Consider the following 26591-nt stretch of genomic DNA (forward strand, 5'->3'; position numbering starts at 1 on the left):
TCATCTGTATCAATGACCTACCGCATTATCCCCTTTGCTTCCCGAGGCATTCTTGACTGCCAACCCTTACTTTTGTCATATATATATATATATATATATATATATATATATATATATATATATATATATATATATATATATATATATATATATATATGTATATGTATATATATATATATATATATATATATATATATATATATATATATATATTATATATATATAGATATATAAGAGAAGAAAAACTTCGAACAAGGTAAAAGCCCGATTGTTGACAACGATTCAGCAAAGTGACTGGCTTTCGTCAGGGCCTATGTATATATATATATATATATATATATATATATATATATATATATATATATATATATATATATATATATATATATATATATATATATATATAGCAGAACAGAGAGATACGGGACGAGGGACTCGGTAAAGATACATATCAAGGTTGCAGTCGTCATTGCCAGTGCTATTCGGCTTTTTTTCGAAATATTTAATAGGGCCGAATGACGTGTGCTTGTCACGTTTCTTTTGATTCATTGATAAATAAGCGAAAATATAAGTCGAGAAAAAATCCGCCGTTTTCCGGGAGCGGGACACGAACCCACATCTCCGCATAACCGGTGCGGTGCGTTAGCCATTACGCTATCCCCACAGCGGCTTCTCTCTCGACTTTAAAGCGGGGGTTTATATTTACAAGAGCTCTGAGGCCGGTCAACTAGCGCCGCCCCTCGACTACCGCGGGAGACGTAGAACGTCTTCTTTCCCAGCGGCCGCCACGTAGAACGTGGTCGGAGGTCGGGGTTAGCAATTGGCATATCCGAACTGCTGGAGCCAGTGCCTCGTAATGCATGTAGCAGAACAGAGAGATACGGGACGAGGGACTCGGTAAAGATACATATCAAGGTTGCAGTCGTCATTGCCAGTGCTATTCGGCTTTTTTTCGAAATATTTAATAGGGCCGAATGACGTGTGCTTGTCACGTTTCTTTTGATTCATTGATAAATAAGCGAAAATATAAGTCGAGAAAAAATCCGCCGTTTTCCGGGAGCGGAAATCCGCCGTTTTCCGCCGCTCCCGGAAAACGGCGGATTTTTTCTCGACTTATATTTTCGCTTATTTATCAATGAATCAAAAGAAACGTGACAAGCACACGTCATTCGGCCCTATTAAATATTTCGAAAAAAAGCCGAATAGCACTGGCAATGACGACTGCAACCTTGATATATATATATATATATATATATATATATATATATATATATATATATATATATATATGTATATATATGTGTGTGTGTGTGTGTGTGTGCGTGTGTGTGTGTGTGTCTGTGTGTGCGTGTACGTGTGTGTGTATGTGTGTGTGTGTGTAGAAATAACGGTTGGCAGTCAAGAAAACCTCGTCAAGAAAACAGCCAACCGTTATTCGAGTCTTAATTCAACGAGGCCCTCGTTTCCAATTCTGACTCGCTATATATATATATATATATATATATATATATATATATATATATATATATATATATATATATATATATATATATATATATATATATATATTTACGATAGAGAAGTCAATTGAAAAACATAATATTTATTCTAACGTTTCGACCGGGGGTCCCGGGGGTCTTGAACCTTATAGCCAGGAACCTTCTCTCTCAATATATGCATATATATATATATATATATATATATATATATATATATATATATATATATATATATATATATATATATATATATATATATATATATATATATATATACATATAAAAAAATATTGGTTCGGGTTCAGGTAAACCCGCTTCGTTCCGGTTCGACTAACTCGCACACTGAATCGGTACGCAAACCGTTCGAGGTGAATGATAGCGATGGGCCAAAAAAGTTTTGTACTTTAGATCGTAATAAAAATTGAATATAAGTTCAAAATATTGCTTTTTTCCAATAAAAGGGTGAAATTTTAAAGTCAAGCTTAAGCAGTTCTTCCACACATTAAAGGTACCCTGCCACACTCTTTCAGCAGTGCGCGACGTTTAAATTGCACTGCCAGGAATACCTGAGCGAAATATAACAGGTGCATGTGAAGCGATGAGCACGCAAATCGCTGTGAAAGACGCGGAAAAACTAACCGCGCCCTCTTCAATTTTCCTCATTATGCACCACTGGCATATCCGAAATGACGCTATTGCGGCCATGACTGTCCTATTGGCTACTGCGGGTCAACTTCGCGGCTCATTTCTCGCATTTCCCGAGATGATTCGCCATCGTCGGCGCTGTGTGCCCTCTTTTATGCCTGGACCTGTACGCAGTTCTGGCGCTTCTTTTGTGTTTTGAGTGCGCGCGGAGTTTGAGTGACGAACTTAATTAATACTCCCCTTCCAACCTGACAACAAACGTTTATTGCTTTAAATACGCCTGAGCGCGGTCTTGCGAACAGGCAGCCATGCCTGCTTTCTTTTTTTGTGTGGCACCAGACCGGAAATGGACCCCTCCACATTGCGGAGAAAAGCAGAAAACTATCCGGCTTGTGACATTTCGAACGCCGCCGAAGAGAACGCCGAGGGCCGTACCCCTCTCCGCGAGACCGCGCTCAGCTTTGGTCGCGTTGTCCGCGGCCGAGTCGCGAGGGAACAATTATGCGCGATTTCTCATTTCGCCTAATATCGGTGATAGTGAATGGAGTCTCATAATTTTTGCGGGAGGAGATTGCTGGGGCAATAGACTTAAATTTACCCCAAAATACATTCCAAGTAGTCGATGGTACGTGCTGCAGGGCCCTCAAAGGAAAACTAGGTCAATAAAGCTGAATAAAGCCATTCATTATTACGCTCTTGCTGTCTACAAATGGTTCCCGGGGCACTTTTACGGGGGGACCGTAACGCGTTCTGATCCCACGTCACCCAGACTTGGACAACTGTGAACAATGCGGGAATGTTCATTCCATGCAGTAAGTGCAAAACAAGGCAACTTGTTCAAAATCATTTGTGCATTTTATTTCCTGTAGAGCACGGAAGTTGCACATTGCGTTTGAAGTAAAGCAAATGAGAGAACAATCACATTACAAACAAGTCTGCAAAAAAAATAAGGAAACTTGAGAAGACAGCAGATCACAAGATGTCACAATGCCCCGCAAAAATGGTTCACTTGCGGGGTGTTTGTAATGCTTTCTTCTTTAATGAGATCTTGCACTTCATACGCTTTTCAAACAAATTAAAGGAACAGTAACGTGACAAAGATAAAAAGTGACAGAGAAAGTTAAAAAAAAAAAAGAAGGGCCATTCCTTCAATCTTTAAGGCCAAGAGCATGAAAACATCTGGAAATAATTTACAAGGGCGCGCGCACATGATAGAACGGGGTACAGTCCATCAGTTGAAAAATGCGTGGAAGATGAAAGGAAGAGACGTGGTGAAGTAAAAAGGTGAGAACGTTCCCCGTTCTTGCGCTAGGTGCTTTCGCAGCAACTCTGGTTCAGAAAAGTGTACCGCGAAAGCATATAGAAAATTTTACTTTGTATAAATATGTATAAGTATATCTTCTTTGGAAGACAAACAAATTAAGGCACTGCTTCCTCAAAGTTTCAGCATAACAAAATACTGGCGGCATGTACTCTTAATACTTTTTTGTACACTGCGTTATACGGAGACGCGTCTGCCAACTTCATATTTGTTCAGGTATAAGTTACAGCAAGGAGAAAGGAGCGGTCAAAGAACGAAAGTCTCATGTATAATAACATCACTTTTGCAGACACACGAAGGAGGGGCACACCTGTAGTCACCAGGTGGTAAAGATGGTGGAGATATATGTCGAGGAAGTCGTCCACATCACATGAACAACCTGGAATTCTCGGCAACAGCAATGGAAAATGCAAACTTGCTCTTCTCTATTTGCAGTCCAACAGCTTTCACAAAATGCACAGTTCTAGTATAAACGATCCTCCTCCTAAAGTCATATCATCTTCAATGTTTTCTTTTTTTCTTTACGATAAATGCCGCAAAAAAGTTGTCAAGCTATGTCACTAATAAAATACGTTGATGAAGTAGCAATTTGATGCATATAATATACATGTATCTATTTACAGCGTAACCGAGTCGTGATGAGATGGGCATCATGACAAAACATGCAAAAAGCTCCCGCCAACACTGCGCAGGTGCACTAAGTTCAGGATTATAAGCGCAAGGAAACAAAACAACCGATGGCGAATGCCGGGTGCAACAAAAGGGGGAAAGAAAAGTCAAGCAAAAAAACAAAAAAAAATGAGACAGTGAAATACTTTGGCTCTTTGCTGTATCTTCTTGCTTGATATGATTTAACAAAAACATTCAACCTTGTTCGTGACTATATTAAGGACTGCATGACTAACATACTATAAAACAGACAAAAGACAGAATTCAGGAGGTGTCTGAACCTCCTGTCTAAGCTTTCCCTCCAACAAGGCAACAGAAGGCTTCCTCTTTGTGTCAACACACTGAAAATATCCATCTTTCGCACTTCACTGTGCCTCCTGCAGGTTCACTGAACCTACACCGTACACCTGGCCAACAAAACATACCACAGGGCACTACACAAATTTTATGTAACATAATAATTTGCAAAACCATCATCCTAATATGTAAAGTGTCAAAGCATTACGTGGCACCATTACTGCCCTTTTACTTCTGTGCAATAACTTGCCTGATTTGTTTATCCTATTCAATCCATCCAAGCCAGTGTCTCCCATTGTCATTACATTCGAGTACTTATTTTGAGTGAATTTGTGTGTCCCTACAACACTTTTTTATGTGAATGTGGTGCCAGTTAGCACTGGCATTTGTCCAGTTATCATTTAGTCTGTGTTGAAAATGTGCTGTTTTCTTTATAACAAAGAAAATCATACCTTGCGTGTATGACATTCATATTTTGCTTTTAGTACCAGTTCAGCCTTGAAAAAAAAAAAAAAACCTCACCGCTTTTCTTAGCAAAACCAGCCAAGTTTTTCTATCTTGGAGAGCCTTCAAGCCAGAAGCATACTCCTGAGTGATACACAAAGCACATAAAACAAACCTCAGGCACATAACAGGGAGGAAAACAAGAAACAAACTATGATTAAGATTTGACTTGACAAAACTTCATGAAGCCCCTCTTTTCTCCGCTTCTACAGCTCAGACAAACTTGGCGAGTGTATCCACAACTTTGTCCTCCCCACACATTGCATGACACTTACACGGTGCATTGATGGCGTGTCCGGCACGAAAGATTGACGAGGGAGAAAATCGTAACACTTCACCAATACAGGCAACCACCACTCAACATTCACAGCAAGAAATATAGATACATTCAACATGGCAGCCTCTCAGACGCTGTCACACGCAACAGGCAGCATGAATAAAAAAGGATTTGATGGAAGTAGGCATTGCTTGAGCAAGGCTCAGCTTTCAATCCCACAACATGTCTTGACAAGGAGTAACAAATTCCCCATCCAGGACCAACCTGGCAGGAAACAAGCCTGGCTCCAGTAACACGTTACACAAATATTTTGAAAACTTGCCACGACAACAAAATGTTCGCACTCTTAACAAGAGTCTGTTCTGGGTCTTGTGGCGCACCTTGTAGCACACTCGTACTGTCGTGAGATGGCGCAAGCTGTTGAGGGAGAGCACCCTCAGTGAGCTTCGGGCTTTGCGGCACGCCGTCACATACACCGGCCACATTCAAGAAGCGAAGGGGTAAGAAAAAAAAGGAATGAAACAATCAGTTTTTAAAAGTTCAGTCTTCGTCCTTCTTCTCAGGCTTGAGCTCAACCATGGCGTGCAGCTCTTCGGGCGAGTAGCCCAGCAATGTCTGCAGGTCGCACACGAAACGGTACACGTAGCGCTTGCCAGCCGTCTTGTGGATAATGTTTTTGTCGTAGTAGTAGCGCAGGCCCCGACTAAGCTTCTCATAGTTCATCTTGGGCTTGTTCTTGCGGACGCCCCAGCGCCGAGCCACTTCATCGGGATCAGTCAGCTTGAACTCCCAGCCGTCGCCCGTCCAACTGATGAAGCCCTGGCACGACTTGTCGGTGAGCAACTCGAGCAGGAACTGCCACAGCTGGATCGGACCACTTCCTGTGAAGGGGAAAAAACAGACCAAAGCGAAGGCGTCGACGTTAGGATTGACAGAAAAAGAGCATGGGGGAAATGATAAGCTAGCTTGAAGAGACCTTCCATAAAACAAGAGGGAAATCACGATTTGACAATTGTGGTAGCCTATTGGCTATTTCATGCATATATTACAAACAACTGGGTGCAATATTCCTGGTGCAGATTTTATGCACAAATTAGTTTCAGGATTTGTGCTATTGTATCTTTGCTTAATACTTGTTGCTGGTCCGACACTACACTTCATTAGTTTGTTGCTATTTTGGGGTTCCTTCTAGCTAGAAAGCATTGGCAGCATTTTAGTCATGCAAGTTGTATCTGAACAGCTTCCTACCGCATTTGGGACCCATGTGGCAAAAGCTTTGTGTTCAATGTCAGATAGCGAATATGCTTTAACAGCATTATTATACAGGTGATTGCTTAAAGTACTGTAAGACTAGCTTACAATAAATGACTGTATTCAATGTAGCCTTTATATAGTCGTGTTCAAAGGAGCAAAAAGTGGGGCTTCATTACTTCTCAGTTGCTAATGGTGACAAAACCCACAAAGCCTATCGAAGCTAAATTATGACAGCATTTTCGTACACTTCTTGTACCATGATTTATATGTATACTATGGTATTACTTCTGAAAGGCTGGAAGTGAAGGTATTGGCTAAGCAATAGAGGGTGTCAAAAAAAAAAGTGGCAAGTTCACATGCAGCTTGCCATCAGTATGCAATTAGTATGACAGGAACACTTCACAGTGAGTGGCTAAGGGAACTCATTGCTCTATTTTAACTGAACTGTCATATCTGCTGTACTAGGAGTGAAACTGAAGGTAGCAACTTCAAAATCAGTTACTACAGAAGCATTCAGCACAGAAAAAAATTACGGTTGTTACAGCATGCCAGTAACAATAGAAATCTTTTTGCAGTAGCTGCACTCAGCTAACTGCAGACTGATTCTTCTAATAGAAAGGCACTAAGGGTTAGCGCAACACTTGAAATGGCTCAGTCCGATTTTGTGCAGACATTCCACAGTTACTCACAAAGGCAAAATGGTTTGCCTAGGGTAATTCCTAACTAAACGAGGCATTTAACTGAAATATTTTGGCCTAAGCCATGTTGTGAGGCGACCCCTGTGCAGCAAGACCACCACATCGGCTGAGCCACTCCAAGGCCGTTCCGTTGACTGTGGAAGCAGAGAGCAATGAAGAAGAGGGCATAGATAAAAAAACTTAAACAAAAATAAAAAAAAGGGGCAAATGGCTTGAAAAGCTGAGAGCGGAGCCAGAAGCGAAGCTCATCCATGTAGCAGTAAACCTTGGCTGAAGCCATGCAACAGAGCAAGTGAAGCGCTAAGTACAGTACGTTTGCAGACCAGCCAAAGCCAACCAATAGCAAGCCCAGATATGTACATACAAGAACTAAAAATTGACCATTTGTGGAAGCATTTACTTGACATGGTGCACCAGGGCAGTACTCTCAGAAGCAGTCTGCAAGCCAATCAATGCCTTCCCTAAAACAATGCATTCTTTTCCATGCTTCCGAAATTTATTTTGGAAGGGAAGGCATATGCCAATATTTTCTAGCCTCCTAACCTTCTAATGTGATGATGTGCCCTGCCACAAATTTGAAAAGCATCAGAGCAGACATCGATAAATGTTTAACCAAAAACTACCGACGTCTCTGTGAATGCAATACCAGGTGCACTGTTTTAAAGCAACCCACAGCGCTAAGCTACAAGCAGCAGCATGTCTCAGCCTTTTGCAGGATATCAGGAATTCATGCAAGTGAAAATAAGAAAGCCCCAGTAGCATTTGCAGCACACCTTTGCAGAAGACTATATCAATGTTGTACCATGATCCAGTGCAACGGCGTGACGAGCGTCGAAATAACTGTCCTAATAGTGCAAATGTGATTCGTATAAGGCTGGCTGGAATCTACACTGCCCTGCTTGCTGCTGGTGTAGTACTGTGAATGCTCATCAACCTTTAATTCTAATCCCACCTACTGTGCTAACGTTTATTTTGTACTCTTTTTAAAACGACTTTTCACTAGAGATAGGTAAACACAGCGAATATCAATGCTGCAACGTGGATGGGCTTCCCTTCTCGTGGATGAGCAGCCAGGTTTAAAAGCCACCGCCACCACAAAAAAACAAAGAGCGCGAAGAAACCAAATCAGTGACCAAATGGCATCAGTAATCGCTTCCACGGGCAAGCAGAACGGTGAGTGTTAGTCCAAGGACACACCAGAATAACCTGCTAAAACGGCCGCTTGGATGACAGGTTTGCTGTCGCCCCCGACGCCCAGGTGCGCGCGCTGAAGTGCCCCAGGGCTCAGGTGGCTGAGAGGACCTTCTCCGCGAAGTGCATGTAGCGGGCCGAATGACGAGGGGTGGTGGTGATGGTGAGACGGATGCACACCTCCGTTGGCTGCGGCTGCGGCTGCCGCCGCGGCAGCGGCCGCTGCCACTCCGTTCTGGTGAGCTGCTGCAGCAGCCCAGTGGTCGGCAGCACTTTGGACAGCCGTGGGTACCGTCTGGAAAGGGGGCTCGTAGTGGTGCGCCCCCGGGTAGCGTTCGGGAAGGCCCATGTCATGATGCGTGTACCTCGCTGTTTGTGGAAAAAGGGCCGAAGGAATGAAATGTAAGAGGGCACTCAGAGCTTCTAAATCATAACAGCTCTTCAGGGATAACTAAGCAAAAAAACTAAGATTAGAGAAAATTCTTACAAGGAAATGGCAGCTGAGAAGAAAATGCTGCACAGAGGAGACTAGTAAAGGACACGCACAGAATGAAATCCCAAGAAAAGTAACTTGTGTCAATACTGTGCAAGAGACAAACAACATTTTTGTAAACATGTGCAAGTAGTTCATTTTTTTACTGCAGAACTAGCAATTAGATGTTGAAGAACCCAGGTGAGGATGCCAAAATATACTCACGCCTCGAAAACTCTTTGCTAGTCGTGTAGGCCGGCTGGAACTTTGTTTCGTGCACGACGGCAGACGTCGAAGGGTAGAACTCGGGGCTCGAGTCCAGGTAGGGCGGGTGTGACTGTGGCGTCTCCAGCCCGTATTCTTGGGACTCGTCGTACGAGTTGTGGCCACCGAGTGCCATCTCCTCCTGGTTCATGTCGTTCAGTGTGTGAAGGCTCTCGCTTATGTGGTTGTAGCCACCTGAACCAAGAAAGAAAGTGGAGCATATTTTAATGGCTACATTGTGTCCCCACCCCGACAACAACCAGAGGCACGAGAACAACAGTACAACTCACACGATATAAAGAGCATCTACGACAAGGCTCACGGGCTTGGAACAAGTGTAAGTGTTGGGGCCACCCAAAGGCTACAAAAAGTTTGCGAACAGGCACTACGTCAGCAACCAATCATGACACTTGCGATGGCTCATAAAGGACAAACACACGAAGGGTGAAGGGTGCATGGTGAACCACACGCATGAAGCCTTGACATGAAACAGTCTCTTGGCTACAGGCTGAGCTTCATATATACTCAGAACACAAGTGCTGTTAGTAATTCGCAACAAAGACGATACCGCTGCAGCTAGCCAACCTCAACCACGCCAAAAAGCGTCCCGAACATGTCTTTGCACATCGGGAATCCGCGTTAGGCCTAAGGCACGAATCCCGCTAGGCGTGGTTCGACCATCTAGCAAGCAGTCGATCTTTTTTCACCACGACCAACGAAAAGGGAGAACATAAAAGATATCCAGCAAAGAAAATTGTCCCGGGAGTATACAAGTCAAGCCGAGTCAGACGCATGCAGTTTCAAAAGAGCCCGGTCGCGCATGCGTCCAATTAATGTCGCCGCTCATTGAGGGCTACAATGGCGCCGAAAGGGAACGCAATTGCGCACCGTGCGGTGCACAGCCCGGGTCCCCGATCCGCCCCCCAAGTCCTTTTACTGTCTGCCCTATGCACGCGGGTCGCTCCCACCGCCCTCTCTGGCCCTGGCGAACAGACAAGGCTCTTCAAAGGGAGCGCGCGGCGCTTTCGCAACGGCCGTACTTTTCTGGGCGCGGGAGGCGTAGCGTGCCCTTCGGTCGAGCAAGCGACGCAGGACCCCGGAGAAAAGCGGTCCGCGCCACACGCTCCGTTGCCGCTGACCACGCGGGGGCCCCTTGTGTCGGACAGTAGGCAGCGCCGACTTTGCGGGTCTTTCGCGACATATTGGTCAATTGTGGGGCCAATCAATTTCATAAAGGAGGGCCTCCGGCTGCACGCGCTCGTGCGAGCACACTGGCACAACAAACATGCTCGCGGTCCACTGCACCGACATTCTCTGGAATTGTGGTCGCGAAAGGCACCGTTTTCGAGGTTGCGGCGCGGGGAAACTCCGCTGCGCCGTTCTTTGCGGAGAAAGTTAAATGCGCAATTGGGTTTAAACTTCGCGAGTCAGTATCTGTGCCACCAGGGCCCGTTTGCCCGTACGCATAAGTTGACGATCAAGTACCGGCTTACGAATAAGACGCCAATAAGTCCAAGTCGCCCACGGCAAACAAGCCGGTTCCCAGAAAACCCGATGTAAACGCCACCTTATCCAAGAGCTTGTATCAGCTTCGGGTAAAGGACTTATTACCTAGACAGCGCTAAAGCCCTAGTTGTCAACTTATTCCCACACTTATCGCGTTCGGGAAAACGGGCCCAGTTCTGGCGTCGACCTGAAAGAGTCGGTTATCAGCAGCCCCGCGCTCTTTTTTTTTTTTTTTTCTACTGTACTTAGAGATTCCCCACGCAGCAAATCCTTAACACCTGAAACACATTACTAGATGTAGACTTGAAAGAACTGCGCATGCGGACCAAAACTTCGTCCATCACCTATGACAGTCACCCTACCCTAGCTTGTAGTACTAAACTAAGCACGCAATGACAGAAAACGGCTCAATACTGGCCACTTTTTGAAACAATCGCCATCACGGGCAGACCGGGACGTTAGACGCAACCAACTTAGCGCGTGAGCAACGGAGTGATCTGCCCGCCGGGCGGCATGTGACGCTCAGGCCGCGTCCGACAAGCTGGGCGCTTTCATCGCAAAAAACCGGAAATATGGACCCCTCGTGCAGCTATAAGGGAGCAGCAACAGGTGGCTAGCGGGACGGCTGTACTGGACCGACAGCGATCTCGAAGCGGGAGGAAACGAGCGCGCTAAGAGTGGCGCCAAGAACAACGGACGCGGCTAATTTAGAGCCCGGGAAATAAGAAGAAACGCGCGGAAAAGTGCCCAGACGCCGATAAATTCACGGGGCAGCACGCAGAGGCAGAGGAGCAGCCCGTTGCGTTTGCAGTGGTTGCTATATGCGTGACGGTGGGAGCGACAGGATTAAAGAAATGAAGAGGCCTAACATTTAGCATGAAAAAGTGCAGAAGGAAAAAAAGAAAGTTTAGGGCTCCCCGACTAAGGATGCCCCGCAAGATAGGAACGGCTCAGCCGTCTCCGTTTCTTCAGCTCAAATAAAACGTTTATACCGCCACCGCGAGACACACAACAATGTTCTTTTGAATACTTCGCCGGATAACTACATCGTCTTTTAACGCGATAGCGCTGTAATGCAGCCGTAAGAATATAAACAAGTCCGTTATGAACACACTCTAAGGCAAACTTGAGATCCAGCTTCGACTGCCACCAAAAAAAAAAAAATCCAATCCGGCGAACGTCAGCGATACCACTTCACCTGAAGACATGTGATCGGCGCCGTGGCACCGCGCAATGCCGAACGCCATGCTTGCATTACGGTATGCCACAGCGCAGACGGAACTTTCGAGTCAAATGTTCCACGCTCGACATCGCCATTCGGAGAAATTTCACTGTTGACTGAATGCATTGCTGCGCTGTGGTGAAGCTGAACCTCGAAACTGTCTTAGAGCTCAGATCTGTGCACTTATAGTGCATGCACTAAGGCATTTTGTTCCACCTTATCTCCATCCTTGTCTAATTGTCATCTTCCCCGCGTGAAGAGAATAGAGCAGACTATTTTTTTATCCATCAAACTAATTTTCCATTCGACGCTGGCCAGTGTATCCAGCTATATTCGATGCCGCTGCAAGTGAGTCACCGCAGCAAATACCAGAAAGCGCACTCGCCTACGGAAAACCACGGAAGAACGGACGGGTATATCAATCGCGCACGCAAGCGGCTGGCCCCGGTGAGCTTACCACTCACGCGGAAAATATATTCGCGGGAGACGATCCGAGTAACAGAAGCCTATCATTTTCCTTAGGTATACGAACGAATGGTCTGCGAAAAACGTTCCGCTCGAAAAAAGCGGAGCGATAAACGTCACGTTCGGTGTTCAGCGTAACCTTTATTTCCATGTAAGGAAGAAAGAGACGTCCGAACGCAATCGTCCACTCCCGGCGTAGACATTCTTTAAACACGCAATCCTACGAGGAAATGGTTGCCGATCAAGCAGAAGTTCTGAGTGAACGCGACGTCAACGCACGACGCTCGCCATGTACCCAAGAATGTTCGAAGAAATCACAGCCTCCGTAAGCGGCAATCACGGTCGATACGTTTCGTACACAGCTGACAGAAGGCGCCTTCCAAACACACCACGACAATGTGGCGCGGATTGCAAGCCGTAAGTATGCTCGTGGGTTTTAGGAGAAATGGGCAACTACTTCGCTCATGTTTGTTTTGTTGTTGTTTTGACCCCGTAAGGGAAAGTGAGTAGAAAAATGACTCAGAGGCAGAACCCAACTCGAAGGTTTGCCTGCGGAAAGAACTACCGGAAGCTGGAGTACCGAAAAGCAAGAAAAGATATAGAATTGGAAAGGGGCTACTACTGGAAAGTGGAAGAAAGGGGGGAACACGACGCGCCGCCAACAAGGTCGCCCACAGCAACCGACAAAAAGCAGTAGAACCAAAGGCCCGACCAACTCGTACATGCACTATTCTTCTAGCTATAGGCTAAAAAGAAAATCGTTTTTAACTTCGTTGCCAGGCCGGCGGACAACGCATATGCTGCAAGGACATTACATCATTTGCTCGCGAAGCGTGCTTTTTTTCCGCCCGGAATGGTTTTCCTCGCTCCAGGAGACACCGCGCGCTGGCTCAGTTGGCGGTCCACTGCAGCACGGGTTCGACCAGCCGGGTGCTTCCAACGAAGGCGAAATTGTGGCTCACGTTTCGAAAATGTCGTTCTGGCCGCTTCCTAGTCGAAACACACGTGCTCGTAATAAACAGGCTCATTCCCCATCCTTTACAAAGTCCCGCTTTCGGGCACTCCACTACAAAGTATTCCCGAAACGTTCGATGTATTCAGACACATCCCGCCCCTTCCAGCTCTATCGGGTGCGGAGAACGAGGCGGATCGCGTGCGTTATCTCGAACTCGCTAGCAGAGACGGCGCGCGTCCACCGCAAAAACGAATGGGCAACGTATGTGCCAACGCGACGCGAGCCATGGCACACAACGGAAAAGAAAAAATGTTTAAAAAAGACGAAGAGACAACAGAGCAGCGCCGCGCGACTTGGCGACCACGACCGCTATCGGCGCCAATCCCCTGTTTGTCATGCAGGCGTGGCGGTGGTGGTGGGAAAACCTCGGCGCGGCACGAGCCACACACGCGGGCGATGGCGAGATAGAGAGCTCAGGAACGCCGCCTGCCACGCCGCTCATCTCGGATCAGGCGCCTTTGTGCTAAAATGCGCTCGTCCTAGCATCGCGCGGCATCTCGCGTTCCTGGCATTTTCTTTCTTCGTCTCCTTTTTTCCCCACTTGTATGGCACCACGGTTCTCGTGTCTCTACGCCCTGGCAAGAGCGATGAGCGGCGTTTCGAGATGGGGGAGAACGGCTAGCCCACTCGGACGCGAATCGACCGCCGGAGGGTCCTCACGGCGTACGTCCGGGATGAGAATCTGATTAGTGCATCCGGAATCGTAACTCGACCCGACGTCGCGTTGCGCTCAGATGACAAGGGGCAGTGCGCTCCTCTTGCTCTCGTCTAGGGATCAAGATACATTCTTCCGCAAACGAAGGCAGAGGCAATTGGAGATTGAAATGTGGCTGCCGAGTGACGAAACAAGAAAATTCCGAGGCAAAGAGTGGGCTCGGGAACCGCAGGAGAGGAGCGGTTGGAGGTCTATGGGAGAGGTTTCGTTTTGCAGTACTAGCCTCATGATAACGGGACTTTTCACGATGACGTCACGCACGAGCATCGGTGTCGCGCTGGCATTGCACGAAATGAAACGACGGACGTGCTGGACCAGCTTATTTGATCTTTACAGATTATGCGGAGTCGCAGCATCAAAGATGATTTTCTTGGATCTTTACCAGCAAGACTTCGTACCGTGCTTCGGAGCGCAGACACGAAAGGCCGTACATGCGGTCGTATCCCACAGCGACCATATAATGCAACACGCCATGAACATAAGCAGCTAAAACAAGCCTATAATTGACGCCCAGTCGATTCGTAGGCGACCGAAGTTCAAACGTAGCTGGCAGAAAGCTCGGAAAAAACCGCACTTGCGCGCGACGTCGTTAGCCTCCAACACAAACATCCGCCGGAAACCGCTTCGCTTTTTTTGCAGATTGGTAAAACGGACGGCAAAGGGAAAAAGGGGGCGGGAGGGCAACCGAAAAAAAAAAAAAAAAAAGCCAACGGGCAACTGACGTTAGACGCACAAAACGCGACGAACTGCCACAGACTTGGGCTGAGTGCAAACAGGAACAGCGAGAAAGAGAGAGAGAGGGTGACATCGGTATGACCAGGCAGAAATGTCGGTGACACGAACGGAGCTCGAAAAGCAACAAGTACATTACCCAACCCAGAAAAACTAAACAATACCATCCCACAATTGGCGAGCTTTTCATTTGACCAGGTGAACAGGAAAAGCTTTAACCAGCGCGCGAGATTTAAAATTGGGATGTAGGGAATCGTTTTCACTCTCCTTTCCTTTCCTGTCTCATACTCATCATACGCAAGTCGTTGTTCGCTGCGAGGGGGGAGGACACCGAGAATACGCACTCCCAAAAGAGATTCATTCCACCACATGCGTCTATGCTGCGCCGACCTGCGAACTACAGGCCCAGGGTACAAGAGAAACAGGGCGAGAGAACGAGAAAGGGAGGGTGAACGCGCGTTTCCGGTGGGGACGAGAACGCGCCATTGCGTGCGTGAGCGCGCAACAACAGGTGAGACGAGAACAGCCCCCTCTCCCGTTACCCCTCGTCCCGTTGCACAGCGCGCGTCCCGCTGGATGGACCACACCTTGCTCCTATGGTTTTTGGGCGTCGACGACTCCGAAGGCGCGAAAAACGCGGTGCCCGAAACGCGGGCCACACCGACGCGTGGCATCCGGATGCGGCGGCCGCCGCGAGCCGAATGTCCGTACCATACTCGCGAGCTGTGACTCCTGAGCCATGTCTACTCCAGCGTGTCAACCGCGCGAATCCGGCCATTTCCGATTGGCCAGACATTTAAAGAGGGATGGGCGTGCGCGCTCTGCAGCCCATGCTCGAACCGGAAGCTGTAATTAGCGGCGGAAGCCGGCTGCAGAAAGATACGCGGGCTCCGCCTTTGCTTTGTTACGGAGAAGAGCAACTGCTCCCGCTTCGCAATATTGGCCATACTCTTCCTTTGTTGGCGTGTTCTTCACGCTGACCTTTCGTCGGCCGCGTAGGCGACGGCACCCATCCGGGGATTTGTTTCAAAACAGCGGCGGGATTGCGTCGTAATTAGGAGCGGCGGAAGTGGCTGCCCTGATTCAGCGCGCGCGGAGGAACTTCGCGGGGCTGCCGGACCGGGGCATTCCGAGTCAGTTTCCGGCTTTTCCGTTCCAAATGGTGAATTAGAAGTGATTACAGGATGCATATCCGCCGGACGCGCTCGAACGGGCTCGCCGGCAGCCTCCAAACAGCCTAAAAGAGAAGCTTACACGCCGTAAAGAACACGCAATGAAGGCGGCGTTCACGACACTTCAGCGCCCTCCCCGCCTTCACGGTGTATACGTTCCGTGGCACTACTTCGAGTGTTTACTCATTCGAAGCAGGAGGCTTCGGCGGAAATGGCCGGACGGTCATTCCACAGATGTTGTATCCCATTATGACAGTGCTGGGGATGTCGTGCCATGCTAATTTGCATTTGTCGCCCATAATGCTTTCCTCGATTAATAGAACGACTGATTCGGCCCGGTTAACGAGTAGGCCCCACTATTTGTGACCTATGGGTGCCAAGGACGGACGCCCTTGAGTGTAAGGTGGGCACTAAAGACGTCGACATGCACAGCAGGCGTGAACGGGCTGCCTCCATTATACCAGGGGAAGAGAAGTTATCCCGGGCGGCGAGCGTGCCACGGAACAGGGGATGCGTGCTGCTTACCGTCGATGTAGGCTTGCGTCGTGGGCGCCGCGGCTCCATTCATGACGGGCGTGACTTTCTGCTCCGGCATCGGGAAGCTTCCGCCCTGTTGGAAGAACTCGTCCAGGCCGGGCACACACACGGACTCGTACAGGTTCGAAGGGACGTTCTCCAGCGAGGCGCACTCCTTCTCCACGTCTGCAGCGGGGCAGAAGACGGTGGCGGTCCAGCCGGACTTAGCAGCGTGCTTATTAACCGCTCCCGGTCACCACATTTAGCGGTGGAGTTAGGTGCCACCAATAGAATGCGTTTGTTTCTGTGTTCTGGCGCGAAGTTGTCCGTGGTATGTCGCTATAGTTAATTGCGTAGTTACACCAGCCGCCGATAGAGGGCGCTGGTGTAACCCGAGTGAAGTTGTCCCCGATACGCGAGAGCGTGTACAAGGTGTGCGTTGTTCATGACAGGACATAGTGCTAGATCCAGACAAACTTCTCTGGAGCAGACGCCGAGTTATCCGGACGGCTTTATCCGTGACTGCGTTATCCGTAACATGGCGTCGCTTTCCGTCAGCAAGGGCGTAGATGCAAGCCAGGCGACGTGCGCGTGCGTGTACAGAGAGAGAGAGAGAGAGAGATTCAAACGACAGCCGGGTTTGGAAAGGAGTGCTGTGTCCCAACTCTTTGCAACAGAGAGATTTGAATGTTTCGAAGGATTCGCTTGGTGGAAGTTGCCAGTCTGCGCTATGCTTGGAAAATTACTCTACTCTTCCATGCGCTTCACGTGCAAAATTATCGCATCAACGCAGCAAACCGAATGTGTTTCAAGGGCAACGAGCAATCTGGTCGCACAATGCAACCACCATCTTTCCACCCCCACCCCGCAAAGACAGACAAAATCGTTCCTTTGGGAAACCTACAAAACAAGAACAACTCACGCCAAGCGCGATTCTTTCAGCGCAACGTCACCACCTGCACTCATGAAACATTCGCATGTCAGCGTACACAGCAGTAGCGCAGTAAGCTAATTTAACACGCATGAGTTCCTCCAGTGCCATGCGGTGGGAATTCTGGTAGTCGCGATGTGCGCGCTCTGACCTTCAAGAACAACGCAAAGGGAGTGATTGCGAGCGATTAATTCCCGCGGAGGCACAAAGTACCTGAACAAGCACGGAGCAGTGACTACTTTTGCCACAATGGTCTGGTATACACCGAGGCGAACCGCTGCGCCCGCGGCCGTTGTATGCGAGAGTCTCTGTTCAGGTCAAGGGTATGGCGAAAACTCGAACGCGGATAATTTCCAGGTGGAGGCGACGGAGGCCGCGGCCGGCAATTTCTTTGCCTACCAGCGAGCATTCAAAGCAGGTCGCTGGGCTACATCCCCTTGTAATACACGAGCACGCGAGTTCTAGGCTTTTTTTTTTTTACCCCCTCGAACAATATGCCTTGTCTGCCTGGCCAAACAAAGAGCCCGCTTTCTGTGGCCGTAACGCTATCTGATAACTCGGTTTTTATTATCAGGCGAGATTGGATGAACTATTCAGAGATCGGCAGTGGTTTACGTACACAGAGCAGGGCAGATTTACGAACGGGCTCGTTTCTGCGAGGCTTGCAGAAATAACGTGGCTCCGCAGACAAAACGAAGGGTTCGGAAATCTACAAACGTTTTCCTGACGTCGTCAGACTCTACGAAGCTCGAGGAGGTGGTAACTGCTACAATATCATCGGAGCAACACAAGTCGCAGTGGCGCTGTTGTTCCCATTCAAAGTTTGCTGGCAACAGAATGCCTGATATGACAACGATGGCGGTGTGGTGGGCCGCCCCCATTAACTGCGACGAGTTACACGACGTTGTGAAAACATGGCCCCCGATTTGAAATTTTGATAACGTTATTACCTGACAATAATCAATGCTATAGGAGCTTCCAGAAAGTCATTATCAGGCAAGAATTTGTGTCGAGGCGCTGGAAAATATAGTAAATACTCGTTATAACGAAGTCCTACGGACAGCAGGAAACTGAATTCGTTATAAACTACGTTACGTCAAATCGGGTATGATTTTGCTCTAATAAATTTAAGCGCGTTTGCTATAACGATGGTTATAGCAAGCCACCCCCAGGACTCGCTTCTGTGGGGCGACGATTCGCGAACGATAGCTAGAGCGGACTTCAAACAGCTTCAGCGAAGCTCTGAAGAAGAGCAGCCATTAATCCAACCACGCTGCCTTTTTGTAGCAGGAGCTGTCAGTACGTGTCGTCCTTAACGAAGGAAACGTCGATGCAGACGGCAGCGTACCTCTGCAATTGCATACCGTACAGACACAAACACTGCTTTATACGACTTCAAAACTGCGCACGAAGTGGTCGATGAATTGCCGGTCATTCAACGAACCGCACGTGTGGGAAACAGCCGACGCATTTCAAAGCGCGTACGTGTTCGCAGAGTACTGGTCTGGAAAATGTAGATAAAATAGCGGGCCGTTTAGAGCGCCGCTATGCCCCCTTTCACTGTTCCCTCACCCGTTTTTATGTACATATATATATTTCTAAGCCCTTTTTTATGTCCTTGGTCGGAGGTGAACTTCAACGTGCACAGCTTCGATTTCCGGCGAAACCGGACGTCGTTGCGTGTGTCGCAGATGTGAACAAGCCGCAGGTCGTTGATTCCAAAAGCAGTAAACAAAGCAAACGGTGCCCACTCTTTTTTTTTTTCACGACTCAAATGGCAGAAACAGTGAAGTTACTTCGCGTACGTACGGTTTTCTCAATTCTGCGATCCAGGGAAGAACACGCGCACATAACCTTAGTCACATACACACCGCGAGAAGACAGTTTGCATTATCTACTTCCACCGCCACAAGCGGCCATGCCAACGAAAGATCAGCGCCGTTTAAAGAACAAAGAGGATTCAAATTATGCCTCTGCACAGCACAACTTGAAGTTAAACGCACTTTTCCTATTCAAGTCATTCCTGAGCTACGAGACATTAAAATTACACGATCTAACTAACACTATCATGCAGTGGGAGTAACGCAAGGGCACGAGATCAGGAGCAAATGTCTAGAACTATAACTCGGCTTGCAAGGACCAAAGAACGAAGACGTCCATTATAAAATTACCTGCTAGCGTACCCCGTCATTTGTTTAGCAGCCACGTGTGCGTGCATCTACTAATTGACCTTGAGTTTGGTATGATGTGGTCGTACTATACGGGCATTCACGTAAGCTTTTTTTCCCCTAACAAACCTTGCTAGTTTCCGCTGTAGACAGGTCCAGGCGCTAATGAGGTGCCCTCCCCTGGAAGGCCACGCCAATGCGCTGGCTGTATTACGAAAACGCGTCGAACCAAACCACACGGCACATACGCTGTCTGCACAAGCGCTGAGAGGGACGAAACGAGATAAATGGAATGACGAGACTGGCGCAAGTTCCCCGACGCCGTGTTTGTCTCACGCGCCTTACCTTACTAAGTGGCTGGTGGCGAGTTAAGACTCTTGCCTCGAGGATGAGGTATGCACGAACGCTACTACAGGTATAACTACACAGCCAGTTTCAGAAGCAAGTTCAGGTATAACTGAACAGCCAGACCCAGAAGCAAGTTCAGGTGTAACTGCACAGCCAGTTCCAGAAGCAAGTTCACGCATGCGTGCGTCACCGGCGCCTGGAGGCGAGCAGGTGCTGACACCAACGGACCGCGGAAGCAGCCAAGCGTTGATCGCCGCCGTACACATACAATATGTACAGCCACTAGCTCGGATTAGCGTGCAGTTTCACTGCATGGCGTCTCATCGGCAGCTCACTGTCTCCCACGGTGCGAAAACCACGTGCGTGAGAAGAATGAGCAGTGTGTCACCGGCATTCATTCACCCCGGATCGAGAAGGACCAGGATCTTCAGGGCCTGCCCCCTTCCCGCCCTTTTCCCAAGCAGTCAACGACAGAGTAGTCGCAAGATGCCCCCCCCCCCCCCCCCCCCCCCCCCCCCCCATTACCCCAATCTACCAGCAGTGTGGGCTAATTTTAGAATAGCAAGTCGCTCCCGCTTATCGAACGCCCTTGGCGACACGAGGTATCCGGCCATGACTAACGTAGAGGGGACTGTCGGGCAGACGGTGGCCAGGAAGCGCGGGCCCCGAAGCTACCTTGGTGAGCGCATTGAGCAACAACTTGGCTGGCTACTTTCTTTGCCTAACCAGTAATTAATGCGGACGGTTACAGAAATAAATGCGGTATGGCGAGGAGTTTCCACGCGCAGAAAGTCTCCACGCGCAGCTTCAAGGAACAGTCGCGTCCGCTACGTCGCATCGACAAACGAAGACGATTTACGACTGTATATGTGAACCCATCCACGAACAACCTAGATTTCCAGCATCTCACGCAAAGGCATCGCCTTTAGAGCAGGCCCCTCTTTCTCGCCTCTCCTTGTTCCCCTCGTAAAAGTGCTTAAGCTTCTTTACGTTGAAAGGGAAATTAGCTAGACCGTTATCGGCGTTGGAACCTTCCACGGAGCACGGGAGAGCGGAAGTTACTAAGTGGTGACTAGCTTTTAAAACTTCCCCGCGACCACCGCGCCAAATGTTCAGCGCCCTCGTTCTTTGCTGTACTCGGGTGGCGGCCCGACCATGAAGCGAGCGCGTGGACTACGTCGTTGCGTATTACCCATGTAATCGCACCTACACTTGTAATGTACAATCAATTGCAACGCGCTAATGTTATCCCCCTGTCCGAGGACTACCACACGCGTCGTTTCTTTTGTATCACAGCTCTCTCTCTCTCTCTCTCTCTCTCTCTCTCTCTCTCTCTCTCTCTCTCGTCTTACTCGCAATCGTCCGCCGCGGGGAGAGACGAAAAGATCTGGTGCAGCCGATGGGAATTCCCGCTGTCGAAACTTGGCTGCAATACGAGAGGGCCCTGCCCGGCCAGTAGCGACATTTGCCGAAAGTTTCGCGGAAAAGATTTCTCTTCAAAAAGACGCGCTTTTTTCCCCTCCAGACTAATCATGGGAGCACGAGCTCTTTCTATTGCGGGGCGTAAAACGAAGATGCATAGACAAAGATGTCAGACTCACTGGCGCCGCGGGTTCGCAAGTGGCGCCTATCACTGGCGGAGCAAGGAACTTCGGTATACGGCGCCATTGGACCGATAGCGCGCTCGTTATATTGCTCGTTAAAGGAGCGGTTCAGTGCCTCCGTCAAAGTGCACTGAACGTCGGGAACACTTTGTTGCCAACACTCGCCCGTTTCACGCTAATTTTAGACAGGAAGGAATAGATGCCGTAGTCGGCGGATGCCGTCAGTTCATTTTGTCTTCTCATCAGAATTAAATCTGGTGAGCGCGAAAAAAACTAAGTTTCGAAAGGGTGACGTCATTTGACGGTGCATTGAAAACTGACGGGACTGGGAGTAGAGGAAGGCAATTAACTCGATTAAAGAAAGCAAATTAGGTGGGAAGGAATAGATTCGAGCAACGCAAGGAGATCGAGTAGAGAGCGGTGAGCTTGAAGTCGGTGGATGCTAAAACATGGAGTTGAAGTTCACAATTTGTCGCGGGTGGCTCTATCCAGCCGACGCGAATTTCCAAACCTCGGTCGAGAACGCCGCATCGCACGTCAAAGGCAGTTTATCAAGTTTCAAATTCAGTGCCCTAAACTTACAAGGCCGTACACACTCGCTTTATTTTAGCGCATTTCTATCAGCGTGCACAGCGAACGGACACAACTTCGGGGACAGAATAACTTTGCGCCTGCTATCAGATATATACTATTGCGTTTTAAAGAGCATGTAAAAATTAGCGTGCCCCCGCTATAACAATGAACATCGATATGCATCCAAGTCGGTTGCCTAATGAACTGATCAACAACCAACACTTGACGGCTTCACGACAAAAGAAAATAAAAACACGCCCCGCAGGAGACGGAAACTCAACGAGAATGCGACTTATGTTTACGACGCCCACGTTAGGTTCGCTGCTCGCTCTTCCGGAGATTGCACATGCGCGAGGCGTTTTTATCAACCCTCACCTCCGTCAACCACCTCGCGACCTTACCGGGTCCGACAAACAACGCGGCTAACTGGTACCAACAGATAAAAAAAAACCAAGAAGAAAGGAAGTAAGTGAGTGAGCAGGAACAATACCTCAGCCACCGTCCAATGCGCAGCCGCGCCGATTTGTGTCAGCGCCGCAGTGTATGTAGTCCGATTTCGCCGCCGAGCATTCGCAGAGCCGCACCGGGCGCACAGACGCGCGCAATCCGCGCCGTGCACTACGACACCCGGCAGCCTATCGGAGAGACCGCGACTGCACTTGTGGCTGTTTGCGGCGCGCGGCTCTATTTGGTCCATTTCCGGACTGTCACAGGTCACCTGGCAACCGCGTTCACGACCCGATGATGTCGACTCCCCACGCTCGGAAAAAGGGCAAATGGCGCCGTTTAATGCGCTAGTCAGACGATACATTCGTATGGCCGTTAATACCAGTTCTACATTACATCCCAATGATTGACAAACCGCGCATACCCCTTTGAAACAGAAGGAGTCTGGGCGTCGCCACAGTGGGCTGTTCTAAGCGCACGCCTAAAGATGCTCCAATAAATCCAGACAACCATTGCTGAAAAATATCTCAATGCCCTACCTTACGTTTGCTTTTCAGCGTCCGAAGGGACGTTTCAAAATCACTGGCGGGTCGACTTTCTAGCATAGATCTTTTTAAAGGCCGCTTTAAGCTCTTGCCGCGAACTACAAGATGCGCCTACAAAGTGAAAATAATGTTACAGCTTTACGAAACTGCGCTTGAGCATAAGTGTCGCGGAAGTGGTTCACATGTCAGCTTTTTGACGTTGTTAAAAAGTAGGCGCAGGCATATCTGAGTTTGAGCATAAGAGCACAATACCACCTGAAGATGTGTATTAAATAAGGAAAACAGACGCATTGCCGGCGTTCATTATTTTTCTAGCTGAAACAATCCGCCGAGTATAAATGGAGAAGCATTCGAAAGCAGGGTGCAGAAAGCGTTAATTCGTAAATGAGTGCAAACCGAACCGCAGGGGTATAGTTTGAGATATCCGCCGATACATAGGAATGGCGCTGTGATCGTCGCCGGCCCAGCGGCAAAATATTCGGCTGTGAAAAGGAGACATATAATTTGACCTGATGCAGCAACAATAAGCTAATTAAATTCCGGCTTGCCGCCAAAGATATCCAGTAAGTCAAAATTCGTTTTAATTTATTCCGTTACAAACGCCGTTGAAAAAAGCGGTGGTGAACGTCGGCCTCTCTCTCTCCCGACGTGGGACGTTCCCAGAAATAAACTGATACCGCAAGGATTCCCTTTGCTCCAAATGATGAGTACTAGTGACTACCGTTTACTTTTAGTGCTAGTGACTACCATTTACATTAGCGAGTATACCATTTACGAGACTGAGTAAGTATATAATGCTTGCATCGCTTCAAGACAATCTGGGAATGATCTCTCGTGAACTTGTAATTCTAGATTGCCTTATCTGTAACACTACAGTGGCTATGCAATCCGAATCTACTGCCTCGTTAATAGCAGCAAAGAGCTTTGGCATCGATATGGAATAAGAGTGGTGATAACGACGTAGTACCCGCAGAATAAAGCACGCGAATATGTCCCCATTCAGAGTTTCTCTGTCCCTGTCGACGTTCCCGCTAAGGTACAGAATGCACACCAAGTCCGTCTCTAAATCACGACGCCAAGGTGGTAAGGTGAAACCGTAAGCTTTGATGTATGGGTTACCAAATAAATGTTCGCGAACTTGGTATAGAGTCAGCATCGAAGCAGCTGGACAATCACAGTGAACAATTTCCCTGGCTTGAGATAAGTAATTTGATATAACCGACGTCAACTAACACCCGCAGCAAGGGGTAGCTAGCCGTTCCCTAACATCAGAAAGAGCTGGCGAGTGCACGTCCTCTCATCGCAAGAGCCATTACTGTAAAAACGCATGTACCGTACAAATGTTGAAGCACGCCCCTCGAATGCCTTCGCAGTAAGTGCCTACATCTTCAAGCGGGTCGGCCATTTGATGCACCCCAACTACACTTTCAGAACGGTATACAATCGTCGGCTTCTGAATCAAAGAAGGGCGGAGCGAAAGCGATCGCGAAGCGACGACGCCAGTCGCGCCGACGCACGCCGGCAGCGGAAGACTCCCCCCCGGGGCGGGCTGCTGGAATCGAACAAAAGCGGCTAGTCGACGGAACCGATTAAAAAGGTCCCTCGCACAGGAAAACGGAAAGCCGGCCCGCTTTTGTTTGTTGGCCGACGTCGTCGCCTGTGGATGCCAGGGAGGATGCGGACGCGGGGGCGGATGGCGACTTACGCAGTCTGGCGGCGGCCGGGAGGAAGAGCTTGGGGCTGCCGGTCGGAAGTTGGCAGAACGTCGCTATTATGGCACCCGGGGTCGTCGGATGCGGCGGAGCCAGGATGCGCCCGGGAAGGACGCCAGAAGCACAGTCGGCTGCGGACCGCTTGCACGACGACACGGGGCTCTGGAGAAGTAGCGAGCGCAGCAGCGCCGAATCACCCAGCTTGCCGCCAAGGGGTCCACGGGCCGCCTTCTTCGATCGGGGACCTCCAGGAGGAGACGGAAAGGCAAGTCCGCCGCAAAGGTGGCTCTATCTACACGCGGATTGTGAGATCGGCATCCCTTCGACGGGTGGCAGTGCTGGCAGCTGCGTCTTCTCTCGTGGCGCACAGAGTTCCCACTCCTGGACGGACGTGCTCTTTCCAAGGGCAGCGAAGTCCGTTCGAAGAGTTCCGCAGCCGTTTGGTGCCGTGATGTCAACAGAGCCAGTACGCAGACGTCTTTGTCAAGAACGTTTGGTCAGATCACCCCGGTTTAGGTCTGACCAAGCTACACCCACGTGAAGAGTGCAACGATCCAAGGGCTACCAGGCCGGACGCTGTGTTAAAGTGACCATTGTGATGGCTCGGCCGATAATGACGACGAACTGGAAGCCATGACAGCTTGCTGACTAGTTGCTCTGTGGATGATGGGTGTGGGTGGCTGACGTGGCGCGACCTGTGGAATGTGGCGGCGGGCTTGAAAGAGAGCCACAGCCCGGACGTCGACGCGCGGACAGGACGGGACACCCAGGTGGCAGGCGCACGTCGTCGCGGTGACGCCGACGGCGAGGCGGACGGCTGGAAGGACGGCGGCGTGCGAGACCCTCGCGGCGTCGACGTGAATGGCGGATTCAGGTAAGGTCCCACGCGGGAACAGCCCGGTCCGCTGCTCATTGGCTCAGCGGGACCGGGCGGAGGGGTGCCACGCTCGGATGGCTGCCTTGTTTCGACGCGTTCGTGCCGCTCTTTTCTTTTTGCTTTCTTTCTTTCCCGTCGTTCTTTCCCTTTTTGTTGTCTCGCGCACCCACGCGGGCTGCATGGGTCGGCTTATTTCTGCCCCCTTTATTGTTTCCCTCCATTTTTCTCTCTGGTTTTCTATTTGCCTTGCATGATTATTTCTCGATGTCGCAAACTTCTCTTTTGCCCGCAGTAAACGGGGCACGCCTTTTGTTTTCCGTTTCTTCTCTCCACAGACGACCCTCTTTTTTTTTTTTTTTTCTCAGGCCACAAACCCCTCCCTACACACGCTCCCATAAGCGCTCTTCGGCGACCTAATCAACGCGTTTCGATGCATTCATTGCAATTTTGCAACTACGTTATTCGCGGTACCTTGGACTGGAGACGAAGTAGGCGACCCATATGCCCTACCTCGTATTCTAAATTGTGGGGAAACGGATCGTCCGTTTTATACCAAGATTAATTGCATAATAAGTAGACAGTAAACCGTGGATCATGAAATACTGCGGTAACCAGCCATGGGAGGGCGTCGAGCGAACCATGGGTTCTATACCAGCTGAGGCGGCGTCCGTACAGGTCCGAACCACGTAGGTCATTCTTATGTACTAGTCTCTTCGATGGCGTTCGATGTCGATGTGTACGTATGCTCCTGAGTACATAACCAGCCGTTGATGAAAAATTTTAAACAAATTTGGAGCCCTACACACTTCCAGTTGCCAGACGATTTCAGATTACTTCCAAACACGCTGGGTATTAATCGCATAGCTGTGATTTCGGAGCGAACTAACCACCTGCGCTGAAATCCACGTTAAGTGGTACTCTCTCTCTTCAAACGCGAATACACGAATTCGTT

General features: G+C 49.0%; 1 protein-coding gene across 9 annotated transcripts in view; it reads right to left on the reverse strand.

Moving 5' to 3' along the window:
* Positions 1-2977: 2977 nt before the first annotated feature.
* The window catches only part of Pnt (ETS transcription factor pointed), a 333486-nt gene continuing 309872 nt past the window's right edge, over positions 2978-26591 (reverse strand). For 7 of the 9 annotated variants that reach the window (XM_077707310.1, XM_077707309.1, XM_077707314.1 and 4 more), the window contains 4 exons: positions 16444-16620; positions 9053-9286; positions 8362-8724; positions 2978-6093 (listed from right to left, as the gene is read on the reverse strand). In XM_077707310.1, the coding sequence (XP_077563436.1) occupies positions 5753-6093; positions 8362-8724; positions 9053-9286; positions 16444-16620 (1115 nt within the window). In that variant the 3' untranslated portion in view covers positions 2978-5752. The remainder of the gene's footprint in view (positions 6094-8361; positions 8725-9052; positions 9287-16443; positions 16621-26591) is intronic. The other 2 variants (XM_077707311.1, XM_077707315.1) reach the window with 2 other exon arrangements.

This window comes from Haemaphysalis longicornis, unplaced genomic scaffold (genome assembly GCF_048455015.1).
Source record: "Haemaphysalis longicornis isolate Haplotype H1 unplaced genomic scaffold, Haemaphysalis longicornis Haplotype H1 scaffold_4, whole genome shotgun sequence".
NCBI classification, from domain to species: Eukaryota; Metazoa; Arthropoda; class Arachnida; order Ixodida; family Ixodidae; genus Haemaphysalis; species Haemaphysalis longicornis.